The sequence below is a fragment of the Hippoglossus hippoglossus genome, chromosome 4 (assembly GCF_009819705.1).
Source record: "Hippoglossus hippoglossus isolate fHipHip1 chromosome 4, fHipHip1.pri, whole genome shotgun sequence".
NCBI lineage: Eukaryota > Metazoa > Chordata > Actinopteri > Pleuronectiformes > Pleuronectidae > Hippoglossus > Hippoglossus hippoglossus.
In genome coordinates this window covers 20287650-20314271 of record NC_047154.1, presented here as the reverse complement: position 1 = coordinate 20314271, position 26622 = coordinate 20287650, and the positions used below count along the sequence as shown (strand labels likewise).

The following is a 26622-nucleotide window of genomic DNA, read 5'->3' as shown; positions in this document are numbered from 1 at the left end:
TGACTTTGTCTGCAGGTTGGTGCTGTTCATATCACAACATTTTAGCTAAAAAACAGCTTCCTGCTGTGACTGGAGCGAGGTTAGGAAGCAGAAACCTCAGCATTAATCCTAATAGATGAATCTCTGTTCAACTGAAGGGTGCCGCAGAGATTTAGTGATAATTATCTGTGGGTTCATCACTAATGACCCTCAATTACACTTTGTAGATCTACATTAATGCAGCTTTGTGTGCTCACAGATCAAGTGCAAAAAATGTACTTGCATTTGGCGTCGTGACTTTGTTTGTCCATCAGCTTTGTGTTGTGCGTATGTGCATCGTTTTCTTGGAATCTCCCACGTGTCCCTCTCTGTCTCCATTTCCAGGAAATGGGGGGGGGGGGGGGGGGGGGGGGGGGGGGGGGGGGGGGGGGGGGGGGGGGGGGGGGGTCACAATGATGTTTTTATGTGACATATGTTTATTGGTGCCGCAGAACACGCAGAGAAACCGTTTGATTTACGGCATTAACGGCAGTAGTGCAGGTGTCATGGTTAAATTTACAGCCTGCTGTTGCCATGACCTTCAGGACTGCATGGGTGTGGATTCGCTTTGATGCCTAATCAATCACAGTAAAACCATATCCATCACCATCCTTTGTAATTTTAGTTTTTGTCTTTTGCTTCGACTCAGCTTTCCTATAAACGGTATATTGTGCGATCTCCTCTCCACTTCCTGTCTCCTCTGACTCCCCGCGCCTCGCTGATCACAGGGCTGTTAAAGGAGAGGCATTCTCTCCAGGCCGCTGTCATTATGATTCAGGAAAGTTCAGGACAGGAACGGTTTCTACAGACTTTTCTCTGACAGCTAAACGTTGTGGTCACATAATCGCTTTATTCCTGTTTGAACTGTCTGTATCTGCTGCCTCCCTGAAGTACTCATTGGCGGGAATATGAGACTCAAGAGGGTCGGTTGCACATGAATCAGGTGTTAAAGTGAAGATAAGGTTCATTTGAGCCGGGAGACCAAAGCTAAAATATAACATATCCTTGACGTAACAGGATCCAGCCCAGAGGATATACACACTGTGCGTTGTTTACCTTCAGTCTGCTGCATTAAGGACGACTGTGTTATAATGTGAAACCACTGTTTGGCTACAGTGGAGCTATTTTGGGAGTTTTATTACTATAGGAATAGAGACAAGGAAAGGAGAGTTGAACTTTCATAACTGAGGAGTCAGGACATGGCAGAAGAGTGAAATAGCTGCAGCGACGTGATGAGTTGATTGAGGTGTGTGTGTGTGTGTGTGTGTGTGTGTGTGTGTGTGTGTGTGTGTGTGTGTGTGTGTGTGTGTGTGTGTGTGTGTGTGTGTGTGTGTGTGTGTGTGTGTGTGTGTGTGTGTGACAGTTCAGAGAGTGTTTGGCTTCTGGTGTCGGCAGGGCCAGATTAGTTCTGTTAGTGTCATGTTGTGAGGTGAAGGGGCACGACATTTATATCTGTCCCACCAAGGAGGGCGACTCTGTTTGTGTGTGTGTGTGCTTGGGCAGTGGCTCTAAGATTTGGGGGGTGTTTGACGAAAATGTCAGAAATGTCATTGCTCCTCGCGCCGTTTTTAATGGTGACGTTCTCTCCTCTCTCTCTCTCTCTCAGATAAGCTGTTCGGAAAGCGGCTGCTGCAGGCTGGGAGACACATCATGTCTCATAAGTCTTGGATGAAAACGGTGCCCACAGAGAACTGTGACGTCCTCATGACATTTGCAGGTCAAGCACTCGACACACAAACACTCACGTCTGTATCTCTATACATGTGAGGACATCCCTGGTCCTTAACCCCAACCTTTACTTATCATACCTGTCCTGACCATAAACTAAACCAGGGATTGCAGGGACTTATTTTTTATTCGTCTTCATTTTGTAATGGTTGTTACAAGAATCAATAGTTAGATGACACTGTTGACAGCAAAAAGGATAATTGACATTTTTGTTGTATATTAATTTGTGTAATATCTTAGAATTAAGTTAAGTATTATACAACAAAATGTTTCATATTTAATATATATATATAATGTGTGTCAAATATATTATTGGATATTTTATATATATATTGATATGTTTATTTAGGTTTCTTATTTACATGCCTTTACTTTACAGGGGGACAGTTGAAAAGGTGACATTGCTGTTGAACACGTTAAAACTGACTTTCAGTGGGATAGTTAATGAGACTGTTCCCACAGCATAGAGAACCCCACCCAGTCAGAAACCAGGGTTACAATATTATCCCTTCAACTCTCTGAGCCACAGCTTCAACATCAGAGAATCCGGCTTGTGATCAGTTGGAATCAGTGAACCAGCTCAGACGGCAGAGAGGAAAAGTCAATGTCTAGTGTTTGTTAGTACGACACTTCGCCTCCAGCTGCCGCTCAGGAATAAACAGTGGGAGGATGGAGCAGCTCCTGTGTACCATGATGCGTGGGTATGTTGGAAAATGTGTTTCTCTTCTTCATTTCCTACCACAGACGCCACAGATGACCACACGTTACTATGGCTACTGAACCACATCCGGCTAGGAATCCCAGAGCTCATCATACAAATTCGACATCACAAGCGCACACGAGTCTACGCGTTCTTTGTCACCGCCACGTATGAAAAGTAAGAAATCTGCCCGTGACTCCCGACAGTTATTTTCCATCATTGATTCATCTGTAAATTACTGTTGCGATTAATCAGATAATAGTGAAAGATGTAGTGAAAGATGTGTCCAGATGTTTTGTCCAAACCCGCGTGCAGTGTATCCTTATGTTAAGGAAGGTGGATAAAGTAAACTGATAAATTATTTTAAACCTAAATCTTATCCCTCCTGCTGTATTTGACCATCAGAAATATATAAAAATTAAATCAGTTTTCTCATCTGCGAATAACTGCATTCAATAATATTTTAATGTATTTCTCCACATGGGTAAACTGGAATGTCACTCAGAGAGCACATACCTCCACCAAGGCCCAACAGTCTCCTGATGAAACCACATTTAAATCCACCAGATCCACATTTTGATTTGGATCTGCAGTCAGTCCACTAAACATGCCTGATGCTTTTCTTCAAGATCCATGACGTATTCTCTGAGAAAGCAAGGAAAATGTTGGAAAAGGCTCACAATGTTAAAGAAAGTGAAAATCTGGCCCACCCCTCCACAAAATTGCATGGAAATCGGTTGAGAAGTTTTTCTCCTGTTAACTAACAAAATGAACGCAGACAAAAACAAAACTCCCTTTGCGAAGGTAAAAATATTCCCAGCGATATAAAAAGACTCGACGGCTCCGTATTTATATTTAACCCTGCTGAACACAACCCATTTCTGCTTTTCTCTCGTGACCTGTTACAGGTAACTGCTGTTGAGGCTGTGTTTACTGTAGCTGTGTGAATTAATCACACTGTCACTCCGGACAAGACACAGACCAGAAGTTACAGCTGTAACTTTCCTCCAGAGAGACAGGAAATGAACGCACTGGCTACTGAATAATACAGTAGATCACTTCCTCCAGTAGTTTGAGCTTCAGTTATTTTTAGATGCTTCTGTCGGAGTTGGGATATTGAAGACAAAAATATCCCTGTTGTTCTGTGCTAGAGTAAAATAGTGCATTAATTTGTCATGGTTTTCATACATATATATAAAAATATATAACTGTAGCTATAATAAGCACAGCAGTTTAGCTCCTGCACGGTGGACCATTAGTGAAGCTGCAGTGACGACAGGTGTATCAGCTCCACTCCTCTGCTGCTGCATGTGCTGCAGGTTGTCTCCAGTGTTGCAGGAAGCCGGAGGCAGGTTGAACAGTACGGTGATTGTATTCATTCTGATCACAACACACAGACACAGTGTCTTTTAAAAAGAAGATCCCAGGGGGGAATTGTGCATGAGCGCAGGGTCGTTTGCATCTCAGTGTTGACTTTGTGTGTATAAATACTGAGAAATCCAATCCAGCAGACGAGGGCAGCACTCACTGTTCCCTATTACATTTCAGCACATGACAAATGTTAAGTCCTCTCTGCTGACTGTGCATTTAACAATGAGACCAGACCTTTCCCTGTGAATGGAGCAGGAGTGGACAGATGGCCAGAAGGAAAAGACAGGAAGAAATAAACAGAAAATGAAAGAGAAAGGCAGAAGCAGAGAGGATATGTGAGAGGATGAGGGCAGAGAGGACAAGGAAGGAGAGAGAGAGAGAGAGAGAGAGAGAGAGAGAGAGAGAGAGAGAGAGAGAGAGAGAGAGAGAGAGAGAGAGAGAGAGAGAGAGAGAGAGAGAGAGAGAGAGAGATTCTCAGACAGTCGGCTTTAAGAGAAATGCTCAAGGAAAAATTATTTCAATCTCACTATTTCTCCTTTCTCTCTCATCTTCTCTCACTCTCACTATTTCTCCTTTCTCTCTCATCTTCTCTCACTCTCACTATTTCTCCTTTCTCTCTCTCTCTCTCATATTTTTCTCTCTCTCTCTCTCACACACACAAAAACACACACACACACCTGCTGTCAGATGAGTTGACCTACATTTCATGTGACAGAAAAGTTAACACAGGACGTATTCCGCCCTCTCACCTTGGATAACTGTTCCTGAAGCGCTGAGACTTTCCCCTCCTCTCTTTAGTCCAGTTACAGATGTTGATAAGTTAAAGGAAAAATATCATTCAAAGTCTTGGCAAAGATAATAGTAATGTGATATTTATCGTGATAATTATTTATATCAAACGTTTGAACAATCTTACAGCTCCACTATCTAAAGTCTTTGTAGCAGCCGTGTAAATGTATGTATTTTGCAGTTTGGATAACTGTCACCCCTGATGAATAGTGGCCACATGTAGTCTGGTATCATTTACATCAACAAACAGGGTGAGCCTACAAAACTAGTGGTCTGGTGCTTTGCGTGACACTTTGCTTTGTCTTTTAACTCGTCACCCATCTGTATCTGAGAATACAAGCTGAGGGCTCCACGCAGGCTCGTGTTCATTATGATATCATCAGAAACAGCGTTGTTTTCACACTAAGTGCTTGTTTTGAAGGAGCTCGGTAACCAGTGAGGGAATCCTGCTGTTGTTATCATGCATCATCACAGCAAGAGACTTTTTTCAGAATGGCTCTATTTATTAATTAGAAAACAACTTAAAAAGCACAGTTGCACATTTTCTGTGAGACGTCTCCTTTTCTTACCTCATGTACAATCCATTCCTCATTCCTCAGCCATGACTGGGCAGTTTGCAGCCATTCTATTTTGCTGAGAGTCTACGACCGGATATATATTTGTTGAATTAGCATAAACCTTACGTGCAGAACGGCCCCTCAGAATTCTGCTGTCTAAGCTCAGCTTGGTCCACATGCTGTGTTTGATTGCGTCTCCAAATTAGGACGAGTGTAAAAGGACGATAAAGTTTGCGATCAAATAAGAGAGGGAGAATCTCATTAAGATTCCTGGCAGCAGAAGGAGCCACACACCTCTGAGAGGCCCTGCAGTTATTGGCTTAGATTACTAAACAGTTGGTTTAAACAGATACAGCCCTGTTTTTTGCCTCCTCAGACAAGGACATTGTCTGTAACAGCTGCGCGCTGTAAACACCAGTCAGGGGTGATACAGAACCGTACACCTCACATTCCTGCTGCAATCTATCCTAGTGCTGAATGTGTCTCTCTGTCCGGCTCCGCCAAGAGCCTGGAGCTGCATGATGGATGGATGCTACAGGCTAAACTATTCATACATGTACATGTGAGGGAGGGAGAGAGAGAGAGAGAGAGAGAGAGAGAGGTGAGCTGTCGGCCTGAGGGGAACAGAGGGCGTGGTGCTGCATTATTACAAAGCTGCTGGGAAGGGCAGAAGGAGAGGAGAAAGGGATGATGGGATGAAGAAGGGGAGGAGGGGGGTCAATGAGAGAACTCATTGGCATGAAAGGATGGAGAGAGGGGGGATGAGAGGGATGGAGGAGAGAGGAGACAGAGTGACGGTGGAAGGAGGAGAAGGAGGAGGAGGGAGGAAGAGAAAGGGACATGGAGGAGGGGTTGTTGGGACATCTACCTCTCTATCGACCTCTCTACCTCTCTATCTATCTATCTATCTACCATTGTTTTCTACGCAGATAAGATTAAGTGTATTCAGAAATGTGTTCATTTACACACAACATGACTTCAATTAACAAATATAATGTTTTCGACAAATTAATTTATAGTTTTTTTTTTTAAATGTCTGAAAATAGTCAAAGGAAATTGTAATTATGTTATGAAACAAAGAAACCCAGTAAATCCTCAAATGTGTGAAGTTCAAACTAGAGAATATTTGGCATTTTTGCTTCATTAATTCCTTAAAAAAATTATTTATTTTTAAAATAGTTGGTAATTAATTTCGACATTAAACAGGAAATATCTGGTTTTAAAGCACTTTAGTTTCTTCACCCACAGCAGGAGAAGAGCAATAACACAAGATATCAGATGTACCCTTTTTCATCCCCTGTAGGAGAATTTTTTTTAATTCTTATAATAAAAACGTATATGTGCATATACTTATATTTCAATGGTACGCAACATATTCTGATACAGATTGTTAACATAAATGTGCAATATGTGCATATCAGTCACTTTCTGAAGCAAATGTTGTCGAGACAAGTTGAACCGAGCGTTTAAGGCTTGAGGTTTTTCTTTGTGCTGCAGTTTGTTGCGAGGTGCTGACGAGATGGGACTGAGGAAAGCGGTGAAGCCCGAGTTCGGAGGAGGAACGCGCAGCTTCTCCTGCGAGGAGGACTACATCTACGAGAACATCGAGAGCGAGCTGTGCTTCTTCACGTCACAGGTCAGAGTCGCTAACACGCGTATGAACATGTTCTCAAGTTACCGTGCGTGTCTCACTCCTCTCGTTCGCTGCAGGAGAGGCAGAGCATCATTAAATACTGGCTGGAAAATCTACGTGCCAAACACGGGGAGGTGCTTCACAATATCAACTTCCTGGAGGGCCAGCCAATCAGTAAGCTGCTTCTATCATCAGTACAATGTTAGTAGAGATTGGGTGATGTTTGTCTTTTTTGAGACAGAGGGGTGTTCCCTGCTCGGCTTTGGAGATAATCCCTCAGTTGGTTTGGGTTTGAGGTCATGAGGATCTCACAGTTTACTGCAGTCTGATCTCTCCGCGTTTCTGTCTTCTGTGCAAATCCAATTTATCTTCCTCTCGCTTCATTATTCTCTGCAGTCCCGGAGCTGAGTGCGCGAGGTGTGATCCAGCAGATGTTTCCTCTCCATGAGCAGAGGATCCTGGGTCAGCTGATGAAGTCCTGGGTCCAGGCTGTTTGTGAGAAACAACCTTTAGGTCAGAATCACAAAACATGAGCACAGACTGAGACAATCTAAAGCTTATATTAATCAGTTATTCCCACTTGTTTCATATCGTATGTGATAAATTACGCCATGAAGAAGTTACAAAGAACCCAGAAAATGTTTTGTGGTATCTCTGCGTCCTATTGGACTACAAACATGACCTGAAGCTTGTATAGATCAAACATAACTTAGAATCATATGGCAGGAATGTCATCATTACATCTCTACAAAGTCAGAAAATTATGTAGTTTAATTATGCATTAACTTTTCCAACCAATAGCCATTAAAGACACTAAATACAGTTTATTAGGATTAATCAATCATTTATCCTCATATGGTAAAAATAACATGCTAATGTCATGATGATGAAACAACTTTATTACAAAATAAAATATGTTGCCTTGTCTGACTGGGGAATAAACAGCACACACAGCGTTTTCCTCATTCTAACTTCTGTTTTTCCCTTTGTTTGTGCAGATGATATCTGTGACTATTTCGGGGTGAAGATCGCCATGTATTTTGCCTGGTTGGGTTTCTACACCACATCCATGTTGTATCCTGCTGTGATCGGCTTTGTGCTGTGGATGCTCACCGAGTCAGATCAGGTGAGTGGGAGATCCTGTCGTGGCCTCAAACATCTCTAATCACCAGCCGAAAAATATTGTATAACCTGATCACAGATTTAAGCATCTGTTTGTGTTTGGGGGCTTTCAGACGAGCCGTGACATCTGCTGTGTGGTGTTTGCCCTGTTCAACGTCGTGTGGGCCACTCTGTTCCTGGAGCGGTGGAAGAGGAGGGGGGCTGAGCTGGCGTACAAGTGGGGAACTCTGGACACGCCGTCTGAATCCCTGGAGGAACCACGGCCTCAGTTCCGGGTGAGAGAAAGTAAAAACCTTCCATCCTCCTTTTCCTCCCCTCCTCTATATGAGGTCTGTTCACACTCTTTCCCTCTCTCTGCATCTCTCTGTCTGCAGGGAGTCAAGCGCTGTAGTCCCGTAACAGGATGTGAGGAGTTCTACTATCCTCCGTGGAGGAGGCGTGTATTCAGGTGGCTGGTCAGCCTGCCCATCTGTATCCTCTGTCTCTGTTTTGTCTTCCTGGTCATGCTCATCTGCTTTGAGCTGCAGGTCAGTCAGCTGTCAGCATCTGTTGCACACGTCTCCTGCTCGTCTGAACGTAGCACTCATACTTAAAACCTTTTGAATTGCATATTTTTGTGGCGTGGTCCCTGCTAGTGAACTTCTCTTTCAAAGAGCTGAAAACCAACACGTGCTTGATGTTTATTTCCTGGAGATGATGAACAAAAATCTGTGTCTCTGCAGGAATTTGTGATGGGGATCAAGGAAATGCCTCGGCTAGCTCGCTTCATCCCCAAAATAATGCTAGCCATCACTGTGACGGCATGTGACGAGGTGTACAGGAAAATCGCCTGCTGGCTCAACGACATGGGTGAGGATAAATAAAGATCTTATCTTTATTATTAAAGATAACGATGCTGTGATTTGAGATTCTTGTAAACTCTAATTTACTTTTATTTTTGCAGTATATTAAATTGTTTATGAGTCTTCAAGAGGTGCAATAAGAGATTATTCACTGTATTTTGTGTTTCAACAGAAAACTATAGACTCCAGAGTGCCTATGAGAAAAATCTCATCATCAAAATGGTTCTTGTGAGTGGCTTTTCATTACATAATATCTAAACCATATAATCTGATTATTTCCTTTCATATATGACACCTGGCCTCTCTTTCTCTTGCAGTTTCAGTTTGTAAATTCTTATCTCAGCCTTTTTTACATTGGATTCTACCTCAAAGACATGGAGCGTCTGAAAGAGGTAAGAAACGTCTCTGTCAGTAAATCTCCAGACTCCCAACACGTGTTGTTGTAATCTCTCATTCTTAAAATCCTCTGCTCTCTTTGCTTCCATGCATTGATTCCCATAACCCTCCATCCACACATCCATCCATTTGTGCGTCTGTGGAAGATGCTGCTGGTGTTGTCTCTGTTGAGGAGTCTGCAGCGGCAGGTCCGGGTTAACCTGCTGCCCTCCCTCCTCTTCAAGATCAAGATGTTTATGATCTCTGTCCCCTGGTTCTCCAGGACTTTTCTCAGGTCCAAAGTACGAGCCCCTGTTCCTCCTCGGGGTGGGAGGTCAGAGGTCAAACTCTGACCACCCCGGGGGGGGGTTTTGCATGGCACTTTTCAACCATGAATGAATGAATGAATGAACCAGCAGCCCATTGTTTTAATTGTCTCTGTCTGGTGAAGGCTTGCTTTTACAAATTGAATTGTTTTCCATTGGCATCAAAGGATTCATATTTACGTTTAATAACTAAAACCAAATTCAGATTTTACAATATCGCCTTCTCAAATATAATATGTGTCATTTTGAAAACTTCCCAGACAGCAGTGACACGTGGGCCGGTTCATGCATTGATATTCTAATCTCAAGATAACTAAGTGTTAAATGACTGGTGTTTTCATTTCTGGACGACTGAGAACTCACACCACACCCCCCACCCACCTTCCCTCCATGAGACCACCTCACCTGCATAGATGGAACATTTTTTTCAATTTCTTTTTACGTTTTTCTTCGACATGGTAATGTGGAGTCAACGTGGATTTCTTTATTTGTCTTTTCCTCTCATGCAGTCTGAGTTAATCGCTGTTTACAACTCTCACACTTACATTTCTCACCCAGTCTTGACAGTTTCTGTTCCACTCTCAGCCGGAGTGACACTTCATTCATAAACTGATAAAATCACCTGACTTCATTGTTTTCCCATGTCGTAGTACCAACTGATATACTGTACACACTTCATACTATATATACTGAACACTACATTATCACACAAGAGTAAAATAAGCAGACACGACTTTTCTTGTATTTTTGTAGTTATTCTTGATGCTGCAGTGAAATAAATAGAAAACAAAAGTAAAAATAACCTGGCTAAAACACTGAAAACACAGAAAACCATCTGGTGTTGTCAGCTTGATTCAGACTCTGACATAGCTGAGCTGACTGTTCCAGTCGGAAGCAGCGGGAGCACACGATCTCCTTTTCTCCGTTTTCCGAGGTCTCCCATCATTGACTGAAATAACATTCTGTCCGTGTGTCCTTGACTGGGATTCATTGTGGTTTGGTGTTTGCATCTTGTGCATCGGCATTATTTGACTTGGAGACGAGATGAAACGACAGTAAAGCCTTCGTGACGCAGTTCATGACAATGTTCATCCTCTGGGTTTATGTTAAACGGCTGAAGATAAACTCACTGCTTGGTTTTGAGTGTTAAAGGATGATTCTGGTGTATAAGGACATTTTGGAGAAATGAAAATAATTTAAGCTACATTTAAATGAACTAGAGCTGAATTTTTATTTGGATCTGCACCAAATTGCAGACACTCTTAAATATCAGTTCCCTAAACATGACCGATTTTTTTTCCCGTCAAGATCCATTAATTATTTTCTTAAAAATCAATGAAAAGGTTGAAAAACACCCGTCCAATGTTTAAGAAAGTGAGAAAAAAAGATTCCTCATCATACCCCAGTTGTAATAAACCAGAAGTATATTCTTAATTAAGCATATTGGTTCTAAAGTATATGATTTGCATTTGTTTGGTATGAGAGTTACTGAAAGGCTTCTAATGCTCATGTTCATCAGTGAAATATGCTTTCAGAACTGTTGGAGCATTTTCCCACAGTGGATTAGACGCTGTGATGTTGGTTCTTTCAAATATATTACACTTCTGGACACATCCCAAGGAAGTCATGACATTTTTAATGCTCTGGGAAACGCTCCGCAGCAGGCCTCTGTCTTACGTGATTTGCTTGTGGATAAAGTCTGCATACATAAGTGTGTTAGGATTGATTTGTTGCATTAAGAGTGTGTCTCCCACTGCCCCTCTCAGCCTGGGAGTCTATTCTCTCCTCTGTCCAGCCGGTCCTCTTTGTTCCTCTTGCATCCCGAGCAGTTTGCATTTTGTTTTCCAGGGAGGCATTTCTTTAAAATGTTCTGATCAGTCATGACTGTTTCTCTGCGTCCTTCTCAGATGCTGGCCACTCTGCTCATCATACGCCAGTTCCTTCAAAATGTGAAGGAGGTGCTGCAGCCTTATCTGTATGAGCGCCACAAGCTGGGCGAGCTCTCACTGCGAGCCATGTGGGACCTGCTGCTCTCAGTGCTGCTGAAATATGCCCGGCTGGCAGCTGGGAAAGCCCAGGTCTCTCCCACTGACCAGCACATGCCGGGACCTGGACTGAGGGGCACGCGGCCTGGGCTGGGGCAGCCAGACAGGAGGTCAGACTCATTACTTACATTACGTTTTACATAAAAAATGGGTTCAACTTCTATATAATTAGCTGTATTTGTGTGAAATTAGTCCTTTTGAAAATCGACCAAAATGAGCCTGTTGTTTTCCGATACGCATATACGATAAATAAAAGCTTTTATTATCCTGCAGAGAAGATGCATTCATGTTTGTTTTATTTGCAAATATAGTTTTTTTTTATATTTATCGCCCAATATATTGTTATTCTAAATGTTTTACTCCAAAAATCCATATTGATGGGACTTATACACGTAAAGTATAAGTCACTGCAGACAGACCTGCTTGTGTTCAGACATACAGACACGTATCTACCGTTGTCTGTGCACACACATACAGTTATGATTCACGTTGGGGTTAGACACTGAGCTGTTGACAAAAACACAAGTTTTTTGTTATTTTTTACACGTTTTGTCTGACGTCTGTTGGTCTCTTCGACTCCTCTCAGGGAGAAGAAGTGTTTAAACGGGGGGTGCGGGGTGCCCGATGAAGAGGAGGGAGGTGAGAGGGACGAGGCCGACAGTGGGAGGTTCAGCGAAGGAGAGACTGAGGAGGAAAGTCTGATCGACTGCGGTTTGAAGCTGAGGAAGGTCAGCTTCATAGAGAAGGTAAAATACACTGTGATAACATAAATGTGACTGTTAATCTGCTTATACTGTTTTTTTAATATAGTCTTCATTATTAATGGTGTTTTTTGCTGATCTGTGATGATGATGATGATGATGCTCAGGTGGACAGAAGACCCGTCTGCACTGGACCCCCCATAGACAACAGTTACCTGGATGAAGGGAGCCCCACCATGGTGGAAAAGGGAATGGACCCGTCCTCTGTGTTTGAAATGTGTGACGACGACGACGATAATGACATCCATGATGTGAAGGAGGCTGGTGGGGGAGGGACAGGTGCGGCTGAGGGAGTTAATGCTGCTGCTGCCGCTGCTGCTGCTGCTCCACTTCCCTCTGGCTCTGAGAGCAGCACGTCACTGCGACACAGGAGAAGAGGCAGGAGCACGGAGAGACCCGAGCCTAAAACCAAAAGGGAATCGTGGATGGACCCCCCTGCAGAGAGGGAGAGCACCACGCTCACTCAGGCTGAGATGGAGAGCTGCATGCAGACTTATGCTGTAAGGAGGAAACACCTCGTCTGTGAACTGCGGACAGTGTGTCAACAGATAGACGTCGTATTTGTCACCCTGGGTGTTACCCTCATATCAGGACGATTAGTTGTAATAACACTTGGCACAGACCCAGGAAAGACTGATGTTAATTGGCGAAGCAGAGCAAAGAAAACCGCACTATGTGTATTTTGTCATTTTCTTTTTGCAGTTCAAACAAACTTGCAAATCATTACTAATCATCATTGCTGCAACTTCTTTAGCAAACACACAAGAGTAAATTGAGTACAAGCCAAAACCCTGCATCACTATGAACACAGGGGACACACTCGGGAAGTAGATCTACTTTTCTGTGACGTTCCCAGCAGCGAATTCTGTGTTTCATTTTGGTCAGATTATTTCTGAGGTTATTTCTGTTTGAGTAGATTATTTGAAAAGCTGATTGACCCTTGTTTTCTAAATGTCTCATAACAGAAGCATGAGAGAAACACCCAGACTGACAAATTCATCTGAGAGGTTTTCTATGAAAATTAGATCGCAGAGAGTTTCTCTGTAGATCGGTCAGATTATGACGCCATAACATAATCAGAACAGATAGAAAATAGCTACTTGATGTTGTATAATGGTAGAGAACAACCTTCTACTGCATGTTGTCTGCTGGGGAACACGCTGTCATTCTCCTCATACTTAGTTCAGCACTGCAACATGAATCCAACAGAATCCATCAGCCTTCAGTGACACGACCGCACAAGAGCCCAGAGTGTGATCTGAATAACAACTGTTGTTTCAGAAAAATGCGAAGCTATCACCTTTCTTTTCTGTTCTTCTGCTCATTGATTTGCTTCAGTCAAACAAATTCTTCTTCTCTATTAGTGAAATGTTGGCATTCGGACCAGAGCTGTGGTGCAATGATCTATTTTGTCCCTCCCAGGACACCTTCCAGGACTACCAGGAGATGTTTGTCCAGTTCGGATACGTGGTGCTCTTCTCCTCAGCCTTCCCCCTGGCGGCCATGTGCGCGCTCATCAACAACATCATCGAGATCCGCAGCGATGCCTTCAAGCTCTGCACCGGCCTGCAGAGGCCGTTTGGACTCCGAGTGGAGAGCATCGGCCAGTGGCAGGTGAGTGAAGACATGAGCTCATGAGCTTTTTCTGCCAAGCCTGAATTTATTGTCACTCAAAGACAACTAGAAATATTGAACCTTAACTACTGTATGTAACAGTGGCATTGGATTTTATCAAGCACTAACATCAGGCTGAGAACAATCACAACTAGCACTTAATTGGCCACTTCATCACCATATTGCATATACAGTACATGTATTAAGATCAAATAAATATAACATGTATACAGACATTTTCTGCAAATTGCTCACATTGAACACAGGCAACATATCCATTCTTATATAGTTGAAAGTTGTATATTTGTTACTGTACAGTTCTGAATAAAGATCACCTTGTTTTAAATCCTTATTTTGATTCACAAAATCCACATCATTATCCAAAACTGCACCATATTTCACTTTATTCATAGACATTAACACTCTGTACATGTCTGATTTTTTTTTTTATATAGAGATCTCTGCATTATGTCTTGATAAATTCCCCACAATTTCAAAAACGCCCGATCTCACAATGTTTTCAAATTCATGGAGTCGCCACTTAATGGAATCCACTCCAAAAATCAATGGGTTCTTGTTTGGCCCGTACTCCACCCTTCCACTGAGTTTCAGGAAAATCAATTCTGTAGTTTCGGCGTAATCCTGCCAACAGTCGGACAAACAGCCACGAACCTGAACTCAATATAAAAGCTCCCTCTGTTCTCAGCAAATCACAAAATCGTTTTTTTAAGAAACAACAAAGCTGCAACCTGTTCTCTTGTCTCGTGCACAGACTGCAATGGAAGCCATGGGCCTGATCGCCATCATAGTGAACTGTTACCTGATTGGTCAGTGTGGTCAGCTGCAGCGTCTGTTCCCGTGGCTCAGCCCGGAGATGGCCATCATCTCCATCGTCATCCTCGAGGTTTGTTCCCGCTCGTCACTCAGAAGGACTCCGAGCTTTTTCAAACTTTTCCTCTGGAACTCTTCCAACACCACCCCCCCTTTTCTAATGACCCAGCACAAGGTGTACGCTAATCAGAGTATGTGCCAGATATTTTGTTTGCAAATCCATTTACAACTTTATGTTTTGTTTTTCTATCTGTAAAGACTTTGGACGATTCATTAAATGCTACAGATATTTTCAAAAGAATGTTAAGAAGAAGATGTGTTGGTCGGTCAAAAATATTCATATACATATATTCTGAACATAGAGTATGTTCACTGATTGTCCATAACTGAGTATAAAGCTCCCTCCGTGTTTCTCCTGCTTCTTGGAACATGCTCTGGTTCACGTTGGCTCTGTCAGCCGTGCACTCTGTGGCTCTATTTTTGGAAAAGGGTAAACAGCCTGCAGCTCTGTCTTGGCCTGGTAAAGGAGTCGGGCCGATCAGGAGGAGAATCTCACAGCCCGATGTTTGTTTGGTGCTCTGTTTCTGACCCTGGTTGTACTGTATTAATGTCGTGGTTTTAAGTCTCTGCCTTCCTGTTTGTCTGCAGCACTTTGCCATTCTCCTGAAGTACATCATCCACGTGGCCATACCTGACATCCCTACATGGGTCCGAGAGGAGATGGCTAAACTGGATTATCAGCGCAGGGAGGCCTTCAAGGTAAATGAGGAGACTTATTTATATTAATTAATTAATTAAAATGTCCATTAAAGAGAGATAAAGTTCAAGATCAAGAACTTTTCAGGCAGATTGAACAAGGCCTCAAAATATTACCTCTAACTGTAACGTAATAAAACTAGAAGAACACTCAGTAGAGCAAAAGTCTCAACAGTCCCCTCATGAAGCCACATTTAAATTTACTAGATCCAGATTTTGATTTGTGTCTGCAGCAGATTGTAAACTATCATATATGTCAGTCCTCTAAACGTGACAGATTTTTTTCTATCAAGATCCATAAATTATTCTCTGAGAAATCAAAGAAAATGTTAAAGAATTTCTGGATCTGCACCAAAATTGTATTGGTTCTTCCTTGGGTCATCCCTCACCCATCCACAAAATGTCATGCAAATCAGTAAATTAGTTTTTCATAATCCTGCTGACAATCAAATAACAAACTTATAAACAAATGTACAGATTTTTTCTCATAAAGATTTTGCGTAAACCATAAGCGCATGAAAACAGGAGTTAAAAAGGAATCGTCTGATTACCTACATGACCCAACCTCTCTGTCATAAAGCATAGTTTAAGAAAGTGAAAAGAATCCCGGATACATTTTTTAATCTGCATGAGTAATAAAATTTGATGTTCTCTTCTTAAACCCGGCCCCAATCCTTCCTCCAGGTTTGGTGGAAATCCGTAAAATAATTTTTCGTGTAATCCTCCTGAGAAATAAACCAACAAACTGATGCGGATGAAAACATCACCTCCTTGGCAGAAGTAGAAAACATTCAGTTCTGCGACGCTGCACTTTTCTTTTTAGTGTTTCATTCTGCTGATACTTTAACAACAACACATTTGAGAAATACAATATCTACGACATAGCAAAGAGAATAAGGTGTAGTTGTGCCCTGCAGTGCTAATGCAGGCTTAGTACTACAGTAAGGTATTTGTTTGATTGTTGCCACTGCAGTATTGTAAAGGTTTGCTGGGTTACTGCTGATTCTGATAAATATATCGTGGCGATGTTTCCCTTCCTCTGCAGAAGCACGAGCGACAGGCGCAGCAGCATTACCAGCAGCTGCAGAGGAGGAAGAGGGAGGAAGAGGAGAGGCAGAGGCAGGCGGAGCACATGGCCCGGAGGGAGAGGGAGCGGGACGACAGCAAGGGTGACTCCTCTGGGGATCACCACCATGACAAAAGTCACGGCAGCAAATCGCGGGCCGGGGGTGGAGGAGGGGGAGGAGGCGGGGGGTCCGACAAACCCAAGAGGCCCAGCTCTCTGCTGGCCAACAACAACGTGATGAAGCTGAAGCAGATCATCCCGCTGCAGAGCAAGTTCTCCTCGGGTGGCGCCCGCTCCCCGCAGTCACCCACCAGCAACGAGCCAAAGCTCCCTGGGTTCCTGAGCTTCAAATTCCTCAAGTCACCTGAGAACAAGAAGGAAGGTGTGGCGTCTGCCGCCTCAGCCAACAATTCCACCGCATCGGCATCATCATCATCTTCATCATTAGGTAGCAGCTCTCAGGAGCGTTCTCAGTCACCCAGCAAAGCCTTCAACCCTGGGAAACTGTTTAACTTTGGGAAATCCGAGGGAGGGACGTGTGTGAACGGGGCGGCGCTGCCCAGACCCGGGGAGGGGGCATCAGAAAGACACATTTCCAGGTCTGACTTGAACGGCGTTCCAGACGAGATCCCCTCGCCCGGAGGGGAAGACTCTGAGAACGGACCTTCAACAGTTGTGGACGCGGCCGGCTCTAAAGTTTAGTCGCTCCAGAGAGAACAAAACTCGTCTCGGCTGAGGAAGCGACGTGTTGAGAAGCCTGACCCACCTGCTGAATCGTCCTAGGTGGCGTGTAGACGTACCTGAAGCAGGGAGAGGAAACGATGAGATGATGAGAGGTGACTGGTGTGTTGGGTTATTTTGCTGAGGGACAAAAAAAACTGGCTTTATGAGAAAGACGTTGCTACGATGACTGAATAAACACACATGCACACACACACACACACACACACACAATCCTTTACACACACAGACAAACATACAACCCCTTCCTTGTCTGCAATACATAAAGAAATGCATGAGCTGCGTTTCTTATATTTTCAAGCCTTTAAAGCAGAGAGCTGTGTTTCTTGATTTTTCTTTTTCTAGTCAGAAATTGTAAGCATCTCTGTGGCCTCCCACTCGGACATATCAGCTTGCTGCGGAGGAAAAAAGATTAAAAAACCCGTGGTGTGAAAGGATCTACGATTGTACATGCGATTAACTACTGAGAGTGTTCTTTAGCCGTCACAACACCGGTGATCATCACCAGTGAGGAATTCTAGGGCCCCTCACTTTTGTGTTGAAGTGGGTACAAAAAAAAAAGTAAAAGCAATACCAATCAGTGTTTTTAATTATTCCTATCAATCATCACCCAAACCCTCCCTTTATGAACATCCCCGATAAATCACCAGCTTTATTTTCAAAGCAGAGGTGACGTCCTCCCACACGCGGTCCCAACCTGTGGCAGAGTCAGATTTGTTCCAAGAGAAAGAAGTCGAGCTGTCGCATACCAGTGTTTCCCCCAAAAGATGGAGTGAAGGAGAGACCAGAAAAGGCAAATAAATAAATGAGTAAAATAAAGCAGACGATGGTGATTTTGCAAAAAAATTAAAAAGGAACCTGGAGCCCAGAGGCCTGAGCGCCGTTCTCCATCCACGCCTGTAGAACATCTTGTAGGCAGACGGAGCTCCATTCCACACACTCCAACCAGACTTGGCAAAACGAGCGAGTTCAAGAAACAACAACAACATTTGCACTAAACCTCGACGCCCTGCATAGAAGCAAACCTCTCTCCACCCTGGAGAGAGAGAGAGCGCTGACACCAGCCTGCCTCCTGACATTATGCAAAAGCTGGATTGTTTGTTTCCCTCCTCTCACCCGTCCCTGCTCTCAGCTACTATGGAACTTTCCTAAATATTCAGAAGAGGCTTTTAGAAAAAAAACAAAAAACAAAAAACAATAGCTGCTCTTATTTTATGTTGAGCTTTATCTTTTTTATACGCATCATTTGCTGATGATGGAGATTTTCTTTCTTTTTTTTTTAACCAAAGTGTTATTTCATTCGGATTATACTGTTATCCAATCATGTATTTTCTGTAAATTCTGTTTATCGTGCACTTCGGCGCCGTTTGTAAAATAGATGTTCCTCAAAGTACGGAAGCCCATCATCGTCTACCATTAATTAACCGGTATTTCACTTCTACAGTCTCCCCAGAAGGGGGCGCCACTGAACAGTTTAAACACAAATGGGTACATAGTCAACAACGAATTGAAATAAGCAGTTAGTCATCTGACTTGTGTGGTTGCAGCAGGACTGTGAAAGGGAAATGAATCATGGCGTCTAACACAGCAACGAAGGTGTCGGTGGCCATCGCCCTCTGGGTTGAGACACAGTAACATTAACTATGCATTTCCACGCCGTCACCTCTGGCAATGATTTTGGCAATAACCGAGTTGTTGAAGACTATTAACCCCCCCCCCACCTGCAGCACCACTTCCTTCTGCATTACCCCGAGCCAGACTCTATGCATCTTTAGTTTTTTTACCGTCCAGTAAGAGCTCTGCCAGCCCCGTCTCATATTTAATGTGCGGAAACAGTTAATCTCATCCATCCACAGCTTTGTGTTTACAGAATCGACCCGTCCTAGGGCTGCTGACGACACCCAGCTTCAAACTGTTTTTTATGTTCCGTCGCTGCTTTCATAACTTTACAGTAAGCAAAGTCCACCTCTTAGTCATGCGCCTAAATAGAATTCAGAAACGTACTTCCACAGAAAGACAAAAATATCTTGCTGACATTGAATGCAATAAGGGAATAGGACGTCTGTGTGATCGCAGTGTCGTGTGACTGTAAATCTGCAGTATGTTCTTTTTATATCTGGAAGTTATTGTTCTCTGTGCGTGTAAAATGAGAAGAGAACATGCTGAAAGACATTTGATATCCCCGGTGTCTCTTTGTTTTGTTCTCACTGGAAAACTTCAGAACAAGAGCTGAGCTTAATTTCATCCAAACCTTTATTCTTGCAGCATCAGGGACGAATAAATGATGCAACAGAGTCGATTCATCATCGTTTGGGTGTTTTTGTAGAGAGGACAAGCCGGTGTCCTGATGGAGGCAACTGGAGTGAGAGGGCAAACATGAGGGCGTTCGCTGACTCCGGCAAATCGCATGGGAGTTCAGATCAGGCCTGGATTTGTATGTAGTTCCTCCTTAATCAGGGAGAACTGGGCACAATTAACCAATTTTCATCCTTGAGTTCTTGTTAGCAGCAACAAATTTTGCATATTGTTTTAACGGAGGTCTTTAAATTTGCATGAATTGAAGTAAAGTAACATGTTAGTGACTCGGGCCAAGCACAGGCGTCAGCTCGGACTCATCAGTCGTCTTTAATTCACTATCAAAGCAGCAGCTCTCGTAGGAATTTAGTGTATCCACACTTTACAAGTCAAATCAGTGGGAAAGGACTGAGTGAATTTAGCAAATGTTCTGTCTACTGGACGATGATAAGTGTCTGTGAACAGGTGAGATTCTCACCACAGCTACATAAAAAAAAAAAACCTGACCCTCAACCTCGAAGTTTAAGAGAAGTCATCTTTGTGGAAGCCTCACTTACTGAACATCACATGCTCTTCCAATGTACCACTGTACAAAACAAATCTTTTAAAGAAAAATACTGGGAAATGGGACTATTTATTTCTTTTAATTTATTTTGTCATATTTTTGTAAGACCTGAAAAATAGTTAATAAAACTATTTCAAATGCATTTTATGTGTTGTGACTCATTTCTTTTTCTCCTTCGAAGACAAACCTCAAGGTTAGGACATGCAGACGTCAAGGATTTTAACTTCTGCATTTTAAAGCACCACATGACAAAGAAAACCCCAGTTTCAATCCAGTTTTATTTCAGCAAAGCTAAAAAGAACACGTCTTATCTAACACACATGAGATGGGGGCAAGGCCTGGGGTGGAGTAGTAGAACAGTCTATCAGAGCAGAAGCATAACATGGTTCTTCGCTTCAATAACAGATGGTGTATTTATACTGCAGGTAGGAAGATGACCGTCCACGCTGTCGACCCACACTGCAGCATCAACCAATAAAAGGACAGGACGCTTTAATGTGACTGATGCGCGGTGGTAAGAACATTTTTTTAAAAAGAAAAGAAAAAAGCTTCATTCAGTCATGTACAGTAAGACTGATGCAAAACTGAATCTCTGGAACAAGGCAGGATGGCGACAGCACTTGGCTGTGCATGCTTATTGTGCATTCTATGGCTGAAATTATAACGCCCCCCTTCAAACCCCCTCCCCCCCCACCCTCGTGTTCATCGAAGCCAGCTCTCAGATTCAAACCATGCGGGGCTGTCGTACAGACGGGGCGAACAGAACAGCCATCCCCAGCAAAGAGTCTGAACCGCGCTGACAGGTTGTAAGGCCTCCAGGCTAAAACCTCCTGCAGTCACGTGAGATACCCCCGCACTCTTATTACCGGTCCATGGATATGAAACCCAGCCATGAAAACATCAACATGCGAGAAGAGGTCACGTCCGCCCGGCTCTCAACACTCACAAGGGTGATTTTCTATTGTATCCACAGGTGTGTAATATTTTACAAAAAATGCAGACACAAAGATATTCCATCTGTTATTGGTAATTATTTACACACAATGTATTATTTTTCATACATTACTATACATATTCTTCTTCACTATCTGTGCTGTTGCCGAGTGGTGCAGCTGGAAACCCAACAACACGATAAACACTTTCATATCTGGATGTAACTTTTTCCATCTTTTTCATCCTAAAACTGAAACTCAAGGCCTTTCTTACTTACTACCTTCGACCGGCCAGAAGGTGGTGCTAGATGTAAAAAATATTTCTCAGAGCCACAACACAACATTTTTCCTACAGAGCACAAGTCCCAGGATAGAATGACGATATGCATATTCACCATAAACACACATCTAAGGGAAAGAGTTGCTTCTACTTTGTGCTGTTCTTCACAGTGCGTTCTTGGTTCTGTTGATTCTGACAGTGTGGAGAAATGTGGCAATGCCCCCGTGTGGTCGCAGAGTGGGCAGTGAAACCGAGAGGGCGGGCACTGTGGCTGGCAGGAAGCTCGTTGCCGTACGTAAAAAATAAAAGTTATCATAATAAAATTAAAACAGTAACAAAAAATGTTATCGTTGCACTAATCAGTACAGACTCTCCAGGAGGCAGGAGGCTACACGAGTCATGTATGAGACTGATTTTTAGGGTATAGTTTCATCTGTCAAGTCCATCGCTGATCCTAAATCTACTCCGACACGTTTTCAACTATTGACTCAGCTCTCACCCACACACACACACACACACAGTACAACGCACAAGAAACCCACAATCACAGCTCAGCATGCATACAAGCATATACATTTATACTCACACACACAGGGAATAGCCAACATTAATTAACACCCGTATAAGGATCCCTCGCTGATGTTGGTTTTGCTCTGTCGATCTTTTCATGCACTCAAATCTTTACACCAGGAAAGGCTGCTTTGTTGGTAGGAATTCCCCTAATTCTTTGTGTGAGATTCTGGCATCCTGCCATAGTATTCGGGTCGGATTATCCTTTGAATTTGTTGGTTTGTATTAGCTATACCCTGTGCACGCAAACACACACGTCCATTCACACATATATACACACACACACACACACACACACGCACATTTACGAGTCCTCATTCATCTCTTGGCTATCTGTCCTGGCGATCTTCCTTGGGGGTGCCGGGCTGTCCCCCTCACCTTGTTCCTGTTCCCTTTTCTTTGCTGCATTCTGTGTGACACAGAGAATCATACAGCAATCAGTAAATTCAGTTTGTTTTTTAATAATAATAAAACTACCAAACACCAAAGATTGTTCAAGGTAAAGACCTAATATAAAAAAGTTACAGTCAATAATTGAAGACTTAGGTTATAAACTCTAAACAAGTGCACCATCTCACCTTTTTGTCCCACTGCTGATGGAGGTAACGCAGGAGGATGTTGGTTTTCTCTGTTACAATAACTGTAGAAACACAGAAAATAAATAATTTTAGCCTGATTAGTCTCCGCAAAACAATCATGGTATGGATTTGATAAATAGACATTTATTAAAAACACATCAGTGGTTCTAAATTCCCTTTGTAAATTCTAACCCTCAGTGAAGCTAAAGTGACTTGATCATCCCCTGGTGGCTGGCTGCAGTATAAGTTATAAATCCTGCCTCCTCTATGTTAGTGGACAGGACATTAGCCAAACTAAAAAGTCAAAGCACACGTACATACATGTTTTCTCCAAGATGATATCTGTGATTTTCGGTAGCTCTTATCACACTGATGTTTGTTCAAGTGATCATTTTTTTCTGGTAAGTTTAATGCAATAAAAACAAGGTGAAACGTCATGATTGACAGTGTTCTTATGTGGGTTATTTTGGCTTGATTTTCTGGTGGAAGGAGGTGGACACATATCGTCTATCTAAATATACAGTCTAAGACATATGTATCCAGGCTATTTACTGTGAGCTTACTCTGTTCAGAGGGGTATTCACGTGTTGGCAGGTACACAGAAGGCCTTCGATTCTGTAAGAGGTTACAAAATGCAGCTGTGAGTTCTTCTCAAGCAACATTTTGTGTATTAACTTAAGTAACAAAGTCAGTATCGTTTATTTGATGTGTCGGAAAACATTTTTTTGAAATATAACGTTAAACAGACAGTCTGGTGAAATACATATCGTCGTAGGATACTCACAGATGCTTTACAAACAGAGTCTGCGTGAAATCTGCTGAAGTTGCTCTTATTGTAGACAGGAAGTCCCTTCAAGAAATCCGCCTGTGGGGGGGGAGAGAGTGGTTTGATAAATGTCTTTTTCTTCCATCAGGCAGTTCATGAGAATCTCAACAAGGCTGCAAGTCTCAGGCCATGTGTCCTGTGACCTCCACACATATTAACACCTGTAACAAACAGACTGCTGCCATTCACCTGTGGCAGTGCACATGAACAGTGTGTGTGTGTGTGTGTGTGTGTGTGTGTGCCAGGAGGTTTCTAGTACAGGTGATTGACAGGTGGAGGTGTCCCTGTTAATGTGGATGGAGGATACCGGCTCGGTGCCGCTGGGCGTTCCCTCATCTCAGAGACCCCTGCTGGACACGGGGCCCCGCGGCTCTGCCCCTCACCGACCTCCGGCGACAGGAGGAGGTGATGCCCGATGAACTGCACGACGAGCGGCTTCAAACGAGCGAGCCCGAGCCCAGCGGAGACAGATGCCGGCTCGGCCTCGGTAAATGCATTTCAAGCAGGAGGAGCAGGTGTGGCTAGCAGCTAGCTCGCACTTAGCACGTTCGCTGTTCCTACATGAACCAACAGGAGCTGGGAGACATGGTGTGTGTGTCTGTGTGTGTGTGTCTGTGAAATGCGAACCTTCTCCATGATGTCTCCAGAAACGTCGAACCACCGACTCGTGGGCTGTGTCTGTTGTCGTGATGGCAGAGGCGGTGTGTTACGGTTAGCCGCGCTAGCTTCGCGGCTAGCTCACCTTAGCCGACTGTCCTGCCGGCTCCTCCTGGCGCACAAAGACGACGAGCTTCAGGCACACGTTGTTGTTGTTTCCATCCTAGATCCACGTGTCCGTGAGAATAAGGGACAAGACAACGAGGAAGACGAGACAGTGGACGTCAGGACATGAGTTTAGCAGAGCGGCTTCCACAGGACTCCTGCAGCTAGCATGATGGTAGCTTCCGCAGCACCGCCCCGAGAGCGCCCATTGGCCTAGGCTTGCATCCACGTGACCGCAGCTCGACCAGACAGCCAATCATCGAAGAGAAAGACAAGCTAGGTGAACAACTAGGTGATCTGCTCTGCACATGAGGAACTCGATCATAAAAACACCAGCAGCTACTGGTCACACCGTTTGACAAGTGCTCTGTTCTATTCTGCTTTGATTTATTCGATTCTATTCGATTCTATTCTATTCTATTCGATTCTATTACAATCTATTCTATTCTATTTCATTATGTTCTATTCCATTCTATTCTCTTCTATTCTAGTGGAGTCTAGTCTATTCTCTTCTATTCTCTTCTCTTCTCTTCTAGTCTAGTCTTAAGTTTATTCCAACTGTACAAAAGTACAACCCCAAAATGATTGAGGCCTTATGTTCTATTCTGCCATTTGTATTTGTTTGGTTTTCAGAAGTACACGATGACACATCCTGTAATTTAACTTTGCTTGGTGGCCCATCTGGTGACTTTATGAGAGGTTTTGTGTGTGAGTGGAAAAACCAGGTCATCTTGGGAAAGAGAACAACAGTCCTTGAAATTCCCTGTAAGTGAAAAGAATCAAGTTGTTTGCTTTAAACCTGGAGATTCACCAACATTCAAAAAATATAAGAATATATAGTATTTAACACTTTATGGTTTAGTTTAAAGATCCTCGCCTGACATGTTTTAAGACAAATAACATTCTTAGAACTAGGGCTACGTTGTAGCACTGAACGGGCCCGAGCACACGCAACTCGGGACCTGTTGCTGTTGGTGGAGAGAGCGATCGGCGAGCAGGCACACGGCTCCGCGTCGCACGTGTTTTGCGCACTGCGGGAAGGATAAACGCTTCACTTCCTGCGTCTGTCACGAGACGTTGATCCTTGCCTGCTAATTGCGCATTACGGTCCACGGTATCAATTGCAGTTCACACAGTGAAAATTGTATGTAAATCGAATAATAGTTGTAAAACAAAGCTTACTTCCTGTTGCCAGTAGGTGGCGCCATCACTATTATTACATACAGACTAATAGATCTGTTCAAGTAGGGGCTCTGATGTAGCGTGAGCAATTTTAAGTCGATTGGACAATGTTACAACAACTTTATTTTCACACTGATCAGTAGGTGGCGCTATGAACTTGCACTAATATTAATATATGGAGCTGTTCAGGTCAGGATTGTGAGCAATTCGAGGTAGTTTATATCTCCATCTTGTTGAGATGACATTCATCTCAATATGAAGTTGATCTGATGAAAGCCCTGGGACAAGTTCGTCAAAGTAAAAATGTGGAAAATGTGGAAAATGGCCACTAAATCCAAAATGGCGTGCTTCCTGTTGTGTTTTTCACAATGCACTTCTAGACTTTTTTGTGCGTCTGGTCATGATACACAGGTGTCCCGATTTTTGTGAAGATCGGTGAAAGCTAACTGAGGGGCTTTTCCGTAGATGGCGCTGTTGAGCCATTTTGCCACGCCCATTTCAAATTACTCCAGAATTCAAATACCTTTTAGGGTTTTGAATTTCCTACAAACTTTGGTGAGAATTTGAGCATGTCTAGGCCCTGAAAAATCCCCAAAAGGGAAATACAAATCCTTCAAAATACAATAGGGCCTCCCACCGTTCGGTGCTCGGGCCCTAAATATAATTAGTTTTTTCAACAAAAGTTTAATTACCCTTTTAAAATGTTTCCCTCACTCAAAAACTCGATCACTTAAAAACTCTCCAGAATTCATATGAAGTAGCAATTATTGTCGATTCTATTAAGTTCAACTGATTCATATGTGCAATGCAGGCTTCATGTTTCTACAGCTAAGTTGTGTAAGTTGCATATTGGACCAGGACCTGCATCCAAACTTTATAAATCATGCTGTATATAACACACCAGAAACTCTCTTAGATTTCAGGTACACACAATCATAAAGAAACATTCCTCTTTCACCAGGTGGGGCTGAAGATCATCTTTTTCCTGTTAATATATGAAAGTCAAACATCCAAGTCAAACAACAACAAGCTAAACACAGAGTGGAATCACCAATACATGAACAAATTTTAAATATTGGGTTCATCATCTTATTGGGGCGAGAGAAAGATTTTTTTATTCCATGTGTGTCCAGAGGTTGTCTCCGTCATGCAGCAGCAGGGGGCAGCTGCAGCTTCACACACACACACTGGAGGCTGGAGGCTGTGAGCTGGGTCACACACACAGACACACACACACACACGCACACGCACGCACACGCACACGGACACACACACACACACACACACACACACACACACACACACACACACACACACACACACACACACTGAGGCAGGAGGTAATACTGGAACAACA

The 26622-nt window shown here is 43.2% G+C and overlaps 2 protein-coding genes across 7 annotated transcripts in view; one reads left to right on the top strand and one right to left on the bottom strand.

The window, feature by feature from the left end:
* Nucleotides 1-20277, top strand: part of ano8b (anoctamin 8b) — a 38664-nt gene extending 18387 nt beyond the window's left edge. Inside the window, exons 2-20 of one of the 5 annotated variants that reach the window (XM_034583166.1) lie at nt 1625-1735; nt 2491-2623; nt 6661-6799; nt 6874-6970; nt 7193-7309; nt 7795-7922; nt 8032-8193; nt 8293-8445; nt 8641-8767; nt 8933-8988; nt 9078-9152; nt 9303-9437; nt 11369-11616; nt 12093-12254; nt 12335-12767; nt 13690-13881; nt 14654-14785; nt 15361-15471; nt 16514-20277. In XM_034583166.1, coding sequence (XP_034439057.1) covers nt 1625-1735; nt 2491-2623; nt 6661-6799; nt 6874-6970; nt 7193-7309; nt 7795-7922; nt 8032-8193; nt 8293-8445; nt 8641-8767; nt 8933-8988; nt 9078-9152; nt 9303-9437; nt 11369-11616; nt 12093-12254; nt 12335-12767; nt 13690-13881; nt 14654-14785; nt 15361-15471; nt 16514-17236 — 3434 coding nt within the window. In that variant the 3' untranslated portion in view covers nt 17237-20277. Of the gene's footprint in view, nt 1-1624; nt 1736-2490; nt 2624-6660; nt 6800-6873; nt 6971-7192; nt 7310-7794; nt 7923-8031; nt 8194-8292; nt 8446-8640; nt 8768-8932; nt 8989-9077; nt 9153-9302; nt 9477-11368; nt 11617-12092; nt 12255-12334; nt 12768-13689; nt 13882-14653; nt 14786-15360; nt 15472-16513 lie in introns of all 5 variants that reach the window. The other 4 variants (XM_034583165.1, XM_034583167.1, XM_034583168.1 and 1 more) reach the window with 4 other exon arrangements.
* Nucleotides 20278-20394: 117 nt separating this feature from the next.
* dda1 (DET1 and DDB1 associated 1) lies at nt 20395-24338 on the bottom strand. 2 transcript variants are annotated; one of them, XM_034583186.1, is made up of 5 exons: nt 23949-24338; nt 23295-23360; nt 23059-23110; nt 22496-22557; nt 20395-22326 (listed from the first exon to the last, which is right to left on the bottom strand). In XM_034583186.1, exons 1-5 carry the CDS (start codon nt 23955-23957, stop codon nt 22222-22224), a joined length of 294 nt encoding a protein of 97 aa, XP_034439077.1. In that variant the 5' UTR covers nt 23958-24338; the 3' UTR covers nt 20395-22221. The 2 variants fall into 2 exon arrangements, with proteins under 2 accessions (XP_034439077.1, XP_034439076.1); XM_034583185.1 differs by having other exon boundaries at nt 23280-23360; nt 23949-24320.
* Between the last annotated feature and the right edge of the window lie 2284 nt (nt 24339-26622).